Below are 17,802 nucleotides of genomic sequence, written 5' to 3'. Positions count from 1 at the left end.
ACAAAGTACACAGTTCAAACCTGCACAATCCTGTCATCATGCAGTCTGAACCAGGAGATCATGTTGGAGCAAGAGAGGCTCAGAATGGAGCGTGACAAACTCAAAGCAGCAGAACAGGAGAAGGGTCGCCTGCTACAAGAGCTCACGTAACTTTTCTCCCTCTCCAGCTCTACAATTGTCTTACTGCTGCAGTTAAACTTTGAATTGCTGTCTCAGGGAGCAGCAGGACAAACGGGAGCAAACCAGGCAAGACCTGAAAGGATTGGAGGAAACTGTGGTATGTTAGCAACATGCAATCACACCATTGGCGGCGTTAGGCCTATCTTAGGGGAGCTGAAGCCTCCCTAAAATATTCATAAAACCCCCCAAAATAATTTGGTGGGATTTTTTTTCTTCCTTTTTTTTTTTTTTTACAAAAAATGCAGAAAAAATCTATATAAATATGCAGGACTCTGAGTTTAAAAAATATATAAAATAACCTTATTCTCTATGATTATAACTCATTTGAAGACACTTTGTCAGCACTTATTATCCCTTCCAATCCGTTCCATCAGTAACGCCCGCATCACTATACTGAAAGTTCAGTGCAAGAATAGCAGATCCTTGTATATTTATATTATGTAATAGAATAAATAAAACAAGGGGCAGTACAATTAAACATTGCTACCCATAGGTAACCAATGTCAAAGTACATAAGACTTCGAGCCACAGGCTAATTTGCAACCCTCGTCCCTGGTTAGGCTTTTAAAGAAAAGTTGAGAAAAGTGAAAAACACATACAAAAAGATTAAGACAAGTACAAAATAAAAATACATAAAAAAATATTGGCCCCATTTGTCCATACTACATCCAGTTCTAGTGCTCACACTTCTGATTTTTCTTAAGCCACTTTTTCAGTTTTGTGGAAAAAAGTGTAATGTCCGACTGTGACTTTAACTCCAGTGGCAAAGAATTCCACAGATGTGAGGCCTTCCCTGAGAACGCAGACTGACCCAGAGTTGTCCGGCACCTTTTCACTCTACAGTTCCCACCGACTGCAGCTCGAGTTTGCACGACTTCACTACTGTATCTTTGTAGTTCTTTACACATCACATCAGGACACACCACATTAAGACATTTAAAAATAGCTTTTAAAAATGAGAAATGTATAAAATTATCAAAACTCATCATGTTATATTTTTGGGTAATATGGCAGTGATGATGCTTTTCACAGTGTCTATTATTGATCCCACCAATCACCTGATTCATTAAACTCATGTTGTATGCCACGGATAAAATACAAACAAACAAGAGACCCTGAGAGTGTGGAAAAAACTCTTCATAGTCTCTAAAACATACATCGTTTTAGCATGAAACTTTAATAGTGCTTAAATCTCAGTGTACTCAATAGTACTTTAAAATCAAAGTAATAGTGAAGTGGCAAGGAAACCCAGCATTGTCTTTACTGGCACACAAACCACCATAAAGTTTATGAAATTCAGTCAGCTAAGCCAATCTCAGCTGACTTTGGATGAGAGGCAAGATTACACTCTGTACTGGTTTCCAGCCAATCACAGGACACATAAATACAAACACGCTTTTGCATTGACACGTATGACCAATTTAGTGTCTACAACGAACATACCATGCGTGTTTTCAGAATGTGTACCTGATTGTTTCTGTCCTAACTTCTGTCCATAATTAATATTGTTTGTCATTTTATTCCCAAATGTACAGTGGTGGATGTGGTGTCCTGAAAGCTGCATAATTAAAGAAGCTCATGTCCTTTCAGTTTGGAAGTCACACACCCAGAAGCCACACATTTTAATCCCCATAATTTGTCTTTGTGTGTCTTTTTTTTGTTGTCTTTTTTGTCTTTACCAGGCCCGTGAGCTGCAGACTCTTCACAACCTCAGAAGACTTTTTGTCCAAGACCTTGTCATTCGAGTCAAGAAGGTAAGTGGACACTTTTTAATAGTACAGTAGTACAGTAGAATCTCCTGCTGATTTTCTCAATTTTACCCCTTGTCAAAGATATGAACAGTAACATTACATTTGAGTTTTTGTGTTTATTTCTGTAAAGAAATGTTGTATATTTGATTGAGTGAAGTAAGTGTTTGATTCCCTACAAACAATCAACCATTCAATGGTCTAATCACATTATATCTTCTTCTTCTTCTGTCCTTATTAATGGTACATTGACACCACTTGGGTTAATCCCTCCCCTCTATGATAGTTAGCCAAGATGGTAAAGATTGAGGTGTGTTAGGGTGGGTCACAGAATAACAATCAATCAGTTCAAAACGACCGCTTCAAAACCATCAGGATTTGGAGAGTATTTGTGACCAACTACAAGACTTTTTCCACCCAGTATTTTGTCATGTTTTGTTTGGGGATCAAATACAAATGTATTTTATAACTTCTATGTAATGTTTTTGTTGAAAATTATGTCTCTGTCTGTTAAAATATAGCGACCAAAAATAATGAACTGTTAGTGAGTGCGTAAACATATCAAATGTGCTGATATTAGTTCGCCAGGAAAAGTAATAAAGATTTTTTAAAAAGTATTTGTTGCAAATAAATGTGTGCTTCATGCAGAATGAACAGATGAGCTCAGAAGAAAGAGAAGTCAGTACTGCACAAAGACGAAAGATCTGCTTTCTGGAAAACAACTTGGAGCAGCTAACCAAAGCTCACAAACAGGTAAACATCTTTCCTTTATGTCCGTCCTCACAGGCATTAAAAAAAAAAAAAATGACAATGTACTGTAGATCAGAGGTCTTCAACAGGGGGGCCGTGAAATTTTTGGTAGATTTTTTAAAATATATATTTACATATTTCCCCCTGCTATTTTTTTTTACAAATGTAAATATCTTTAAATACACATGAAGAGTGAGCCAAAACACTTTCATTCATGTAGTTGAATGGGAATAAATAACATGGATAAACAATTGTATTATTATTATGTTAGCATTTAACATAGTTACCGATTAGCGCTCTAGTTATCAACTAGCGATTGGTATGCTAGTTGTCAGCTAGCTAGTTAGTTGCCAGCTAGCGATTGGCGTGTTAGTTGTCAGTTTGCAATTAGCACTGTAGTTGCCAGCTAGCGATTAGCATGCTCGTTGGCAGCTGTCAATTAGAGCGCTATTTACCAGCTAACGATTAGCGGCACAATACTGTTATCTTTTCAATATAGTTAGTATTCCACGATAACAAGGTACCTTAATGACCAGTTTATTGTGGGGGGTCCCCGCTCCTTCTCTCCTTCAGTTTGGGTGTCCTTGGCGAAAAAAATGTTTAAGACCCCTGCTGTAGATAATAATAATAATATACATAATTATTACTGTAATCAGGGGTGTTTTCTTGGTTGCACACTATTTCATCTTTTTAAATAGTGTCTCTAGATTAAAAAAAGTGGAGACTTATTATCTTTCATCTATTTCTTTTCCCTCTTGGGGTTGCGGGGTGTGCTGGAGTCTATCCCAGCTGCACTCAGGCGGCAGGTGGGGTACACCCTGGACAAATCGCCACCTCATAGCAGGGGCAACACAGATAGACAACATTCACACTCACATTCACACACTAAAGCCAGTTGAGTGTTGCCAATTAGCCTAACCCTAGGTGCATGTCTTTGGAGGAACCCACGCAGTCATGGGGAGAACATGTAAACTCCACACAGAAAGACCCCGAGCCCGGGGATCGAACCCAGGACCTTCATATTGTGAGACACACGCACTAACCCCTATCCCACCATGCTGGGGGAGGGGAGAATACTTGTGTGACAGACTCCAGCTGTCGTGCGGGTTTTCAGGACCATCAAGGAAGGACATGGTTGAGCAGGGTTGTGACTTTGTTTTATTTTTGCAAATAATACTCAGTCTTCTTTCGCCGGGCGCTTTTCAGCTCCGGCTCCACCTGCTGCTTGCTCCGCCGCCTGCTTTTCAGCTGCGTGTGTCGCCGTCTTCCTCGCACTCTCTTTCTCTTGCGCTCAGCATCCGCCTCCTCCCGGCTCCGGCTTCTCTCTCCGTCTCTCTCGGTCCTCCGTGCTGCTGGCTCTCCCCCTCCTTCTGCTCCGACGTTCTCGGCTGCCGTCCTTTTAAGCACTGACAGGGGATTTATTGATTGTGCCCAGCTGCCCGATCCACGCACCTGCAGCCCATTTGGACGCGGGTCCGCCGGCCACGCCTCCTCGCTGCCATCTTGGAGCGGGCACATAGCGAGGTGTGCCCCGCCCCGCTGTCGGACTACCAGCCACGCCTCCTCGCCGCCATCTTGGAGCATGGCACACCTCGCTGTCGGTCTGCCGGTCCCGCCTCCCCACAACTTGTTCCTTGGAAAGAGTTGAAATGCAAGAAAAATAACTCTTGTTTTATTTTTAGCTAAGCTACTTTGACCATTTATGTTAGATACATCCATGTCAGATAAATCCATAATGTCAGATAAACAAATTACAATCGAGCGTTATTGCAGACTCCAACGTCCAAGTAGACATACAATTACATACAGTACATAAAACAAATAATACAGTATAAAAGGCATTATCACATATTAAAACAGTGCTTGTGCATATTCAGTAAAAAGGCATCTAATAAGTAAAAGTAGCAATAACAAATATACTTTAAAAATGCTTCTACACATTCTATTAAAACGCACAAATACCAGTGTTTCGATATATAAAATTGGTACCTAACAGAACTACACCTAGGATTGGTTATCTGTATAATAAGATCATTCTCGGACCCCTGCACTCTACATGTAAACTTAAACATCAGTTTTCTCAGGGTGGCGTGGAAGGTGTTTATCCCTAAATCACAAAAAAAGCTTGCAGGCACTACTACCCATGGGCTTTCTGAGCAGGATTCTGAGTCATTCTATGCAACCTGGAGTTTGCGCAAGCTCTCTTTCTTGAACCTTACCCAGAGGGGTGCCGTGTACATAGGGGTACAGTAAGCTCTAAACAAGTACACCTTCGCTTCATCAGAACAGTAGTGAAATTTTCTCACTAACATATTGGCTTGGACATACAGCATTCTTCTCTGTCTAAGCATGTCACCATCATCCGCCTTCGTGTCATACAGCATTCTTCTTTGCCTAAGCATGTCACCATCATCCGCCATCGTGGGGTGGTTTAAGTATTTTACATTATTGCACACAAACAGGGTTTGACCAGACAAGTAGATCCCTGGGAAATTAAGATGTTGATCCTCCTTGGTCCTACATATCATTACTAGGGTTGCAAAGGGGTAGAAAGTTTCCAGTAAATTTCGGGAAACTTTCCAGAAATTTACCACGGGAAGTTAAGCTTGGGAAGTTTGGAAATATTGACCATTTTTTGATTATTCAAAGTTGGACACCGTCCATGGGAATTAATGGGAATATATGAGAACTAATGGGGAATTACAATAATTAAATATTATTGGGCACTTGTCTACATGCTGCTGCATCTTTGTGGCATTTTTGACGTAGCTCTTTGCACAGTATTTGCAATTGTACACAGCCTTTTCGCCTACATTGGTTGGGCCGAAATGTCTCCACACATCAGATGGTGTACGTGGCATTATTCTGTTTGTATTTATTTATTCTTGTAAAACACTAATGCAATGCCACACACAGATATAAATAGTCAGCTAAAAAATTGGAGTAGTCTTTAAAAATATTTTACTGATGGACAAATGAATAGAAATAGGCTAGATGAATAAATGAACACTCAATCAGCATGCTAAATCAAACTATAACCTACATTCTTGTATAACAGCAGAATGGCTAGCAGAACAGAAGGCAGAGGAAACTACACGTTTTGATTTAGTATTTGCCCGTTTAACTTCACAGATCACAAAAAAGGTAAATTCGATATCGCTAACGTTGTTAGCATAAATGAATGGGATTTAACATAGAGAAAATTAGCATCACGGCTAACGGACAAATATTTTTGGTTCATTATGAGACTGTGATGGTACATAAACCTAGCTAGCTAGAGATATTGGCCCCAAAATCATTTAACAAGTACAGGAACAGCTAGCTAGCTTGAGTGGAAGTCTGCTGGAGTAGTCTACAGTCATACAGTAACAAGCAATTACACCTCTATTGAATTTATATACCATGTATCAAATATATTTACCCCAGTAATATCATCAACACTTACCTGACTGGATGAAATCCTTGGGCTCAAATACTAGTGTGACCTCAATAGCCCTGCTGTATTGGGTAGCATGCTGGGAATTATCTGCACATGTGATGGAGGAATGCATTGTGCAGGGTTGAAATTCTACTGAATTTGCATTTAATCAGGTTGTTTTAGCTAATAATCATGCTGCAAGATCTAGCATGTTGCATTCAATGTTTATTCCCATTAATTTCCCATTAATTTCCCATTAATTCCCGTTAATTCCTGTTAATTCCCGTTAATTCCCATGGAAAGTTTCCACCTTTGAATATTCCCTGAATTTTGCAACCCTAATCATTACCATACTCTTTGTGGCATTTTACTTGATGTCAAACTTGACTCCATAGTCTGAGCATATGTTAATAAAGCTGTTGGAACCCTGCACTACTGGGAGATATTAATGGCCATATCATCAGCGTACATCATACTTGCCAACCCTCCCGAATTTTCCGGGAGACTCCCGAAATTCAGCGCCTCTCCCGAAAACCTCCCGGGACAAATATTCTCCCGAAAATCTCCCGGTTTTCACGCGGACCTGAGAGAGGACAGCCTTTTTTCACGTCCTCTTTCCCACTATATAAACAGCGTGCCTGCCCGATCACGTTATTCCATACGAGGCGTCTGGCATACCGCCAATGAGCATGGTGCAGATGGAGAAGATCTTCTCTGCGTCCGTGTTGGCGCACACGTTTAAAGCCGACGCTGGTCAGGCTGCTGAGGGTGAAGTATAGGGCGGCGATGTACGAGCTGCGCACCGACGGTCCGCCGACCGTGTTGTTGACATAGGGCAGTGGTCCCCAACCACCGGGCCGCGGCACGGTACCGGTCCGTGGATCGATTGGTACCGGGCCGCACAAGAAAAAAAAAAAAAAAAAAAGTTTAATTTTTTTTTTCAAATTAAATCAACATAAAAAACACAAGATACACTTACAATTAGTGCACCAACCCAAAAAACCTCCCTCCCCCATTTACACTCATTCACACAAAAGCATACTTGCCAACCCTCCCGTTTTTAGCGGGAGAATCCCGGTATTCAGCGCCTCCCCCGAAAAGCTCCCGGCAGAGATTTTCTCCCGACAAACTCCCGGTATTCAGCCGGAGCTGGAGGCCACGCCCCCTCCAGCTCAATGCGGACCTGAGACTGAGTGGGGACAGCCTGTTCTCACGTCCGCTTTCCCACAATAAAAACAGCTTGCCTGCCTAAAGACGTCATAACATCTAGGGCTTTTATAGAGTGCACAACTGCGCACACAACAAGGAGACGAAGCAGAAGAACGAGGAAATTACAGACATGGCGGCCGAAATGATATACTCATCATGAACGGAGAAGTTAAACAGGACAATACTGCCATCTAATGGCTAGCCACCGGAACACTGAAATTCAAGTATTTTTTTTTTTTTTCTATGTAAATAAAATAAATATATATATATATATATAGCTAGAATTCACTGAAAGTCAAGTATTTCATATATATATATATATATATATATATATATATATATATATATATATATATATATATATATATGAAATATATATGAAATACTCGAGTTGGTGAAGTCTAGCTGTAAATAACCACGCCCCCAACCACGCCCCCCGCCCCCAACCACCATACATTTTTACTATATTTTGCTAAAAACATCAAAATTAATTGTATTTTTATTTTTATTTTTTCTGACTCCTTATTACATCCAGCAATGGAATTATACATTAAAATATACATATTTGAAGTAATTAATTTTAAATGATCATATTAATTCATTTAAAATGACCATATTTAATTATTAAAATAATTGCTTGTTTATCAACAACTTTAGCATTTTATTCATTACATTTTGAAGCTCTCAGAAGCCAAGTTATGTTATATTCCTTAAGATTTATTTATGCAAGTTTGAAGTATCAATTATCTAAACACAGTTTTGTTTGAATATTTTCAAGATATATATATATATATATATATATATATATATATATATATATATATATATATATATATATATATATATATATATATATATATATATATATATATATATATATATATAAATATACATATAAATAAATAAATATATATATATATATACATATAAATAAATAAATATATATATATATATATATATATATATATATATATATATATATATATATATATATATATATATATATATATATATATATATATATATATATATATATATATATATATATATAAGAATAAGACGGGGTATCACAGAGGCTGATTTGAGGAGAGGCCAGCTCGCAGAGGAGAAGAGAAACATACTGCAAATACCATCGCACAGCAGGAGCGGGATGAAGTCTCTACACATGTTTGCACTAAGTGCAACCGGGACTGTCACTCAAGAATTGGCTTGTACAGCCATGCTAGGCGTTGTCAACAAACATGAATGTACCGTATCAACAAAACATCAAGTTAAAATGTGAAAATTATAATTAGATATGTGCATTGTATAATTACAACCCTCATTAAAACTGAAAAGATATTACTAATAATTGACTAAAATAGGATGATAAAACTATTTAAATAAAAATAAAAAAACTATTAATAATAATTAAAGTACCATTTCAAAATTAAAAAAAAAATAAAAATAATTAAAAATAAATTAAATAAAAAATTAAACACCAAATCGAAATAAGTGTCTGACACAAGAGCGTAAATTAGCATGGTCATCTGTGACTAAGCTGCCAAAGAGATATATATATATATATATGTGTGTCTTAATGAGATAATAAAAAAAATAAAAAAAATTGTGCTCGATACCGTGGTAGAGCGTAATATGTATGTGTGGGAAAAATCACAAGACTATGTCATCTCTACAGGCCTGTTTCATGAAGGGTTTCCCTCAATCATCAGGAGATTTTAATAGAAGCATTCACATACCATGGTTTATATAGGGCACAGAACGGGTAGGTACAGGCAGGCGTAGGGGCGTGGTGATTGGCTCATGTGTTACCTAGGAGGTGTTTCCTTCTGTGACGGCATGCTGATGCGAAATTGTATCAGCATGCCGTCATTTGCCGTGATTTAAGATAAGTCCTTAATGTCAGATAAATGAAAGCTACCAGTATTTACTCCCTCCTTTTTGTCCTGTGTATGTTTACGTGCATGCAGTTGTTACGGGACAATGCAGACCTCCGTTCAGAGATCCCGAAGATGGAGCGGCGCCTGCGGACCACAGTGGAGCGGGTGAATGCCCTAGAGGGCGCGCTGAAGGAGGCCAAAGAGATTGCAGCTCGTGAGCGCCAACAATACCAGCAAGAAGTTGAGCGCATTAAGGACACCAACAAGCCCAAAAACATGGGAAGGAGAGGCTCTGCTCAGATAGGTACAGTAAAAGTACAACAGAAAATTACTGCTTCTTCACTTTTAATGACTCATTTACACTTGTTCCTATTACTTCTTTTGTACAATGTGGCAGCTGTGATCAATTACTTGTGAGAGGATCGATCACAAAAATTAAATGATACCTTTATAATAGGCACAGGAAAAAAGTAGGCTCGCTGGGGGGTTGACTCTGGGATTAATTTCAGTCATTGGTTTTTCAAGATTCAAATCCCTACTAAATTGTACTAAATATTGTGTACAAAGTATAATATTGCTAATTAATAACAAGCACAAAAGTCGTGCAGATCGCCATATTTAAATGAGTATTTTGTGTGTACTGTCTACAGTGTACTACCTGCTATCACCATGGACAACTCATTTTCTGCACATCTACTGCATTTGCTCTTATTTATTATGTTGTGGATGTTACGCTCAGCAAAGTTTAGATCCCAGACAGACAGGAAGATGTTACAGTTCAAAAAACGTCTCTAATATCCGAATAAGGGCAGGAACAAAAAACAATGGCACTGGGTGGAGGAACCAGTGCCATGAAAAAACAAAGGGAACAAAGTACAAACTAAACTGGCTGTAGGAAGGCGGACAAAAAGGCCGAGTGCAAAAACAAAGTAACAAATGAAAAAGCAAAGACAAAATACTTGCTCGAAAATTGGCAGGAAGAAGGTTGGCGTGGTCTGTGTAGAAACGTGAGGTCCACTCTTGCTTTATATAACTGTGTTTAATGAACACCTTAGTACATCCATCCTACTCCGTTGTACTCTTTACCGGCACCGCTACAGCTCTCTGTGCTATCAACATCCAACTTCCGGGAACACGTGAGAGACTCGAGACCTCAGTCTCTTAAAGGGGCCGTGCCCATTTTCACATCATTACAGTCTGGACTCAGTGGAACATGCAGCACCCAACTGTAATCTGTGCCATCCTTTCTGCATATAGAAATGCAATCTAGATAACAGAACTCATTTTAAGCATGCTGAAGGTGCACTCTGCCATGGTGCGCTCACTGCACTGGAATGATCCAGATGCAGGACAATGTATATTGCAAGAAGTTTTTTCATAGAAACTATATTGATAATGTATATTTATACTGTATATAAAAAACAAACACCATTAAAAAAAAAACACCAGCAGAGACCAAAATAATCATCTGAATTCATTTTGGTATCTGATGGCTTCAATAATCCCAATAAGTCATCCAGCAGTTATTATTATGGTTATAAAATTATATTGATGAATAGACAATATGGCTAATATTTCTATATTCTGACCGCACAAATATGTAGACACGCACAAGGATGCTATATTCTCTTTCCATCATCTGTCTTTGTTGAGCGATCGCCTCTTTTTTCAGTCATTTGTGCGTAACTGTGCCAGTTCGCGCGCACATTTAAAATGTGCTAAATATAGACCCAAAACACTTTCCGGTTGGTACAATCACATTGCAAGCGCTAAATGATTATGAATGAATAGTTTTTCATATTTTTTACATGAACTACAACATGTAACTGCTCCAAAAGAAGACTGAACGCCACAGTGTCACCATTTAATGTAAATATTCCATGATTTCTACTGCAACTGTGCTACATGGATAACTATAAATCTGTAAAAGATGGCGGACGCTCTGATGAAGCAAAGCAGTGGGAGGACACAATCCCCTCTGGATCTATAAACTATATGTCTATGGTACTACTACTGGCAGAGGTGGGACCAAGTCATTGCTTTGCAAGTCACAAGTAAGTCTCAAGTCTTTGCCCTCAAGTCTCGAGTCAAGTCCCGAGTCAAGACAGGCAAGTCCCGAGTCAAGTCCAAAGTCAAGACTGGAAAGTCTCAAGTCAAGTCCCAAGTCCTGCATTTTGAATTTCGAGTCATTTCAAGTCCTTTTAACCACAGACTAATATATTTACACAGATTGTGTATGCTTTTAAAACGCTGTATTTATTTATTAAAAAAAGTGCATTTGAAATTGCAGGAAAAAAAATAGTGCTGACATTGCACTTCATAATAGCACTATTATCCAGTCATTTTAAACATTTAACTCATTCCTTTACAGAATAAACACATTTGAAAAAACAAGTGCAACTGTACTTATTTGTACAAAAGTGTTAACATTGTATTTCCATGGCATATTGCATTGTAACTAGTTCCACAGCAGTTTCTATCCTGTTCTTACCTGATCTCATTGATCTCATCTCATACTGAATGTGTGTTGATGTGTGCGTACATATGAAAAACATAACAAAAACATGAACAAAACAATAAACAGAGTTGTACTTTTTAGATGTCAGGGCCCTATGCAATATGTACACATATTCTTAATATAGTATACAGTTTAACTGACCTTTATTTGACTATGTTTGTGTTTTTGTAGGTGGCTAAAATACGCGGTGCTGCTGATCGCGTCTAACGTTACGTTACTGTGTGTGATACATTGATTAACGTAATGTTAGGTATAGGTACCTCATGCAGCCCTGCTTAAAAAAAATCACTTGACAAAAAGTATGAATAAGGTTAGCGAACTGCAGTGGACGCAACAGATTGCCGTGTTTGCAATGACGTTATAACCATAGACATCTTATAAGTAGACGCAGCATTGGCTGCTGTGACACGAGCAATTTGGCCGCCATCTTGAAGTGGTGATGAGGAGCCGGCGAGCAGCCTAAACTGACAGTTGACAGGTAGAAAACAAAGATGGTGTTCAGCATTTTCTTGCTCAAATGAGCGGACTGTTGAAAATAGGAATCGGGTGATTACTTTTCACAAGTAAGATTTAACATTAATGTACTATTGGTTGTATTTTATGAAAATAATATTACCACAGAGTTGAGAAGGAGCAAAGATCTTTAATATTTGCATGTGAAAATCACAAAGAAATCTTCTGGGGGAGGATGACCCCCCTACAGAGGTTTGGTTTACAAACTTTCAGCCCCACCTAAAACAAAATTCACCAGCCGCCACTGATTATGATGCATTCTCATTTTAGGCAAAATATAAGACAATACTTTCTTAACAGTATAATTGTAACCAGGAATAAGTCTTCAAGTAACAATATTCAAATACTAACATTGTTGGGTAAGACAGAATTTGGTTTTATTCTGAATCTAGTGAAACAGATTGGTGGTTTTAGCTGATATAAAGACTTACAGGTGTTTATATATGTTTATGTTGAAGTATTTGGCAGATGCTTTTATCCAAAGCGACATACATAAAAAATACATATAAAACAATGACTGTAAACATGATCATTTAAGGGAAGAATGTAATACAAAATATCAATACAAAGTGTCAAGACAGAATAAACTCTCTGCTGCTGCAGCAACAGAGATACAGTCTATAAGATATATAGATATCTAATGTTTTCATACATTGTTTATGTAGGATATACGCATGTATATATAACCTAATCATATTGTTTCTTCAATTTAAAAATAGCTGACCGTTTTTTTCCCCTTTCTCTGGGATTATATTACCAGTTTTGATCTCGGACGTCTGGTCACTTATAGCGTATAAGAATATTATATTACTGTTAAGCAAACTATGAATAATAAAACACGCCAAAACATGTGTCCTTTATCATAGCTACACGTATGACAAAAAAGCGCGTGAAAATGAGTGGTATTCAGTGAGGTAAGATGAATTAAATGCGCTGACAGTTCATTGCTCCTGCCAAATGAATTGCACTAGTGGAGCGGATCACCACTCCAAGATGGCAGCCCCGCGTCTCGTCTGCGCCTGTAGGCAGTAGCGCTCCATGCTGCCTACCCTTATAAGATGTCTATGGTTATAACGTTAGCAGTGAGTTTACAGCCTCACTGATTTAACTACACAGCAAATAAAAGTCACGTTACTTAGCCAATAAACGTTAGCTTACATTCAAAACTTACCCTTCTTTGAGCATCTTCAAATGTCGAACGACGTTGGAAGTTGTTACGTCTCCGTCTGTAATATTCGAACTGCATGATTTGCATAGGGCAATTCGTTTTTTGTTGACCGAGTCGTAGTTTTAATACCCGAACGAAATTAACTTTGGCATAATTGTTTCTCACTGCCGCATTGTTTGACAATTCTTCTTCATTGGTTGTCCTGCAATTTGATTGGATGAGAGCTGTGGGATGAAAACAGCGTAGATCTAATTTGATTGGCTGTTGTAATGAGAGCACACCAGCTGACAGGAACAACACGCTGATAGACACAGACAAAGAAAAGGAAAAATACGGAGCGGCGCGCTCCCAAATAACTTTTTAATCTTTGGGTTTTGGGGAAAGTAGCAAGTCATGTCAAGTCAAAAGGCTCAAGTTCAAGTGAAGTCACAAGTCATTGATGTTAAAGTCTAAGTCGAGTTGCAAGTCTCTTTACATTTTGTCAAGTCGAGTCCAAAGTCATCAAATTCATGACTCGAGTCTGACTCGAGTCCAAGTCATGTGACTCGAGTCCACACCTCTGACTACTGGGGTAAATAAACAAGTGAATGCAAGGCATACTTGGTCAACAGCCATACAGGTCACACTGAGGGTGGCCGTATAAACGACTTTAACACTGTTACAAATATGCACCACACTGTGAACCCACACCAAACAAGAATGACAAACACATTTCAGGAGAACATCTGCACCGTAACACAACATAAACACAACAAAACAAATATCCAGAACCCCTTGCAGCACTAACTCTTCCGGGACGCTACAATATATAAAACCCTGCCCCCCCCCCCCCAACCCGCCCACCTCAACCTCCTCATGCTCTCTCAGGGAGAGCATGTCCCAAATTCCAAGCTGCTGTTTTGAGGCATGTTAAAAAAAATAATTCACTTTGTGACTTCAATAATAAATATGGCAGTGCCATGTTGGCATTTTTTTCCATAACTTGTGTTACATTGTTTAATGCATCCAGTGGGGCATCACAACAAAATTAGGCATAATAATGTGTTAATCCCACGACTGTATATATCGGTATCGGTTGATATCGGAATCGGTAATTAAGAGTTGGACAATATCTGCATATAGGATATCGGCAAAAAAGCCATTATCGGACATCTCTAGTTCCTTCTATGCACAAAATATGGCCAACGCCAAGACACAAAAGCATCGTTTGTAGTGTTTTATGGTCTCTACAGCAAGTTAGACGACAGCTGTGATTGACAGCCATGAAAAGCAATCGAATCCAAAATGTCCTCTGGGAAATGTTTTACAAAGTTTATCGTATAAATGTGTCACAGTAGGTCTGCAACAAATCATTGATTACATTTATTAATTCATATAGTTCAATAATTATTACAGTATATATAGTTTGCATGACTAACTCTGTCTCTGCGTGTCACCCCAGCCAAGCCCATTCGACCAGGCCAGCTGCCAGGCGCCTCTCTTTTGAACCCCAATGGAAACAGATCCAACCTCATCAACAACTACTCTGGCATCAAAGAAGGGGATGACAGGCAAGAGAGCAATTAAATATACATATATATATATATATATATATATATATATATATATATATATATATATATATATATATATATATATATATATATATATATATATATATATATATATATATATATATGACTGTTATTATTATGTCAAGTATATACTGTATAATACTTAAGTCATTTTAGTTGTGAAATCCATTCTACATTTTTGCTAGAATTGGACAATTTTTGAAACATATTTCAAACTTAAACTTCAACAATATTGAATTAGTATCATACTGTATGTATTATGGTACATTATATTGGAGATGCGCCCCAGCACCCCTACAATAATGTAATTTCAGTAATGGATCATTCTGGAGTCTGCAGCTATAAAAAGCAGCAGAGAGAAAAGTGTTGCCAATCATAGTGCAAAGGACACACCCTTTCAAAGTATACATTTCAAAATAGGAGTCTCCGCATGAACATGTTTTTTAATTTTTTTATTTATGTCCTCCAAACAAGACCCTCAGTAAGACAGCTTGTGCATTTATATTTATTTCCGTCTTATTCATCGTTTTATCTTTTTTCCTAACAGTTCTTGAAGATCATCTCAGAAGATGAAGATTAAGAAAAGTCACACACACTCCTCCATCGAAGTGTGCGTAGCTCCTGTGTTCTTACGCTGTCTACTACTGTCTAGTTTTTCACAAAAATATGACTTCAAGTGGATTTTTTATTTATCAATTCTGAATTAAAATGTAAGCTAACAATACAATTTTGTATTCATTTGAACATTTGGTGTAGAAAAATTAGTTAAAATGTGTTCAACATTCTCTGAGCATGTAGTTATTCATTTGTAATTGCATTATTACATGGTCACATGTTCATCAACAAAATTATTGTAAATGTAAAACGGTCTTCTTCTAAAAGCATATTAAACTTACTCTTGTTACCATGGATAAATGAAGGTGATAAATATTTACATATTTCTGGTTTAACTGCAGAAACCTGACAGCTGAAAATATTGACTTATTCGTGGGTTTTGAATCGTATTTATATTGAAATAAATAATATATTTACACTGGAAACTTTTGTGGTGAGTGGTGTTACTTATCTGCAAGAGAAATTATTAATCCTGATATGATGTCATTATGTCCTGAAGTATTCCGAAGATGACATTTATTTTACCTTTACATCTATGTTACATATATATACTGTATATATATATATATATATATATACACGAAGATCTGGATTCGATCCCCGGGCTCTGGGTCTTTCTGTGTGGAGTTTGCATGTTCTCCCCGTAATTGTGTGGGTTCTCTCCGGGAACTCCGGCTTCCTCCCACCTCCAAAGACATGCACCTGGGGATATAGGTTAATTGGCAACACTAAATTGACCCTAGTGTGTGAATGTGAGTGTGATAGTGTCTGCCTATCTGTGTTGGCCCTGGGATGAGGTGGCGACTTGTCCAGGGTGTACCCCGCCTTCTGCCCGAGTGCAGCTGGGTTAAGCTCCAGCATCCCCCGTGACTCAGAGAGAGGGACAAGCGGTAAAAAATATATTTAAATAATCATCAAAATGTAATTTAAGTGTTTATTTGCTCATCAACGTACAACAGTTGAACATAAACAATGATAAATACTGTACACTGTTACGGCGTGTGCACAGTCAGCCTTTCTTTCCTCAGCATGCGCCGCAGGACACGCCCATACACGCTCTGCTTCTGCTGCCACGCGCCTGCACAGCTGTGCGCAATCATCAATCAACACACCTGCTGCTGATGACACCACGCCCCATAAAAGCCAGCGTGTCCAGAGACCCAGCGCTGGAATGTAATCTCTACTTGTAGTAAGCTTCATGTCTCTGGCTCCTCACCTTGTTTGCTAGCTCTCAGTGTCCTTCCGCCCTTGTGTTCATTTGTCCTTGTCGTTTCCCTGTTTCCTCAGAATTCCCTCCGTCGCCTTGGAAGTGAGCTGTGCGCCTTACTTCCCTGGATCTGCTCTGGATTCTGACTGCCTCCCTCGATCCTCGACCCCCACTTTGGACACGGACCTCTTGACGTCTCTCTCAGCCCCACGGACCTCCCGCTTGTATCACGGATTCTCATTCCAGCCTCGCCCTACTGGACTTGTCGCCTTCTCACTCAACACGCACTTACAACAACCACTGGTAATATTATGATATATGATAAATGGGTTATACTTGTATAGCGCTTTTCTACCTTCAAGGTACTCAAAGCGCTTTGACACTATTTCCACATTCATCCATTCACACACACATTCACACACTGATGGCGGGAGCTGCCATGCAAGGCGCTAACCAGCAGCCATCAGGAGCAAGGGTGAAGTGTCTTGCCCAAGGACACAACGGACGTGACTAGGATAGTAGAAGGTGGGGATTGAACCCCAGTAACCAGCAACCCTCCGATTGCTGGCACAGCCACTCTACCAACTTCGCCACGCTTGTAACGCTTCACATAGTCCTGCAACATACACAGTAGCATACACACTCCACCGCATCATCAAGCTCACAATAAATCTCCTTCCCCCGCCGTACACAACAGTACGTTCCAGCCATGTCGGAACCAGACGGCACAAGCAGACCCAAGTCCGCATACCTTTCCCGACCCCCGCGGCTCCCGACCTCTCGACCATGCACGCTGTGCTCCAGGAACACCAGTCTCGTTTTTCGAACCTGGAGAACAAGCTTGATGTCGCCTTCGCTAGCCGGCTGAGTAGACTGGACAACCTTAGTCCAAGCCTTGCTCCTCTGCCTGTGCCGAGTTCCAGTGTTGCGGCAGCCGCCAACCTCCTGGAGCCCCTCCTACGGGAACCCAAGATAGCCAGCCCCAGACCCTTTGAGGGGGATTTGAACTTTGTCCGGGTTTT

The 17,802-nt window shown here is 39.2% G+C and overlaps 1 protein-coding gene across 3 annotated transcripts in view; it reads left to right on the top strand.

The window, feature by feature from the left end:
• Positions 1-15,953, top strand: part of LOC133630148 (kinesin-1 heavy chain-like) — a 92,085-nt gene extending 76,132 nt beyond the window's left edge. For all 3 annotated transcript variants that reach the window (XM_062021506.1, XM_062021507.1, XM_062021508.1), the window contains 7 exons: positions 45-146; positions 217-277; positions 1,863-1,934; positions 2,577-2,681; positions 9,276-9,489; positions 14,826-14,934; positions 15,506-15,953. In XM_062021506.1, coding sequence (XP_061877490.1) covers positions 45-146; positions 217-277; positions 1,863-1,934; positions 2,577-2,681; positions 9,276-9,489; positions 14,826-14,934; positions 15,506-15,512 — 670 coding nt within the window. In that variant the 3' untranslated portion in view covers positions 15,513-15,953. The remainder of the gene's footprint in view (positions 1-44; positions 147-216; positions 278-1,862; positions 1,935-2,576; positions 2,682-9,275; positions 9,490-14,825; positions 14,935-15,505) is intronic.
• The last annotated feature ends 1,849 nt before the right edge of the window (positions 15,954-17,802 follow it).

The sequence above is a fragment of the Entelurus aequoreus genome, linkage group LG15 (assembly GCF_033978785.1).
Source record: "Entelurus aequoreus isolate RoL-2023_Sb linkage group LG15, RoL_Eaeq_v1.1, whole genome shotgun sequence".
Classification (NCBI taxonomy): Eukaryota; Metazoa; Chordata; class Actinopteri; order Syngnathiformes; family Syngnathidae; genus Entelurus; species Entelurus aequoreus.
Note: the sequence above shows the minus strand (reverse complement) of the source record. Positions and strands in the feature narration are given on the sequence as shown.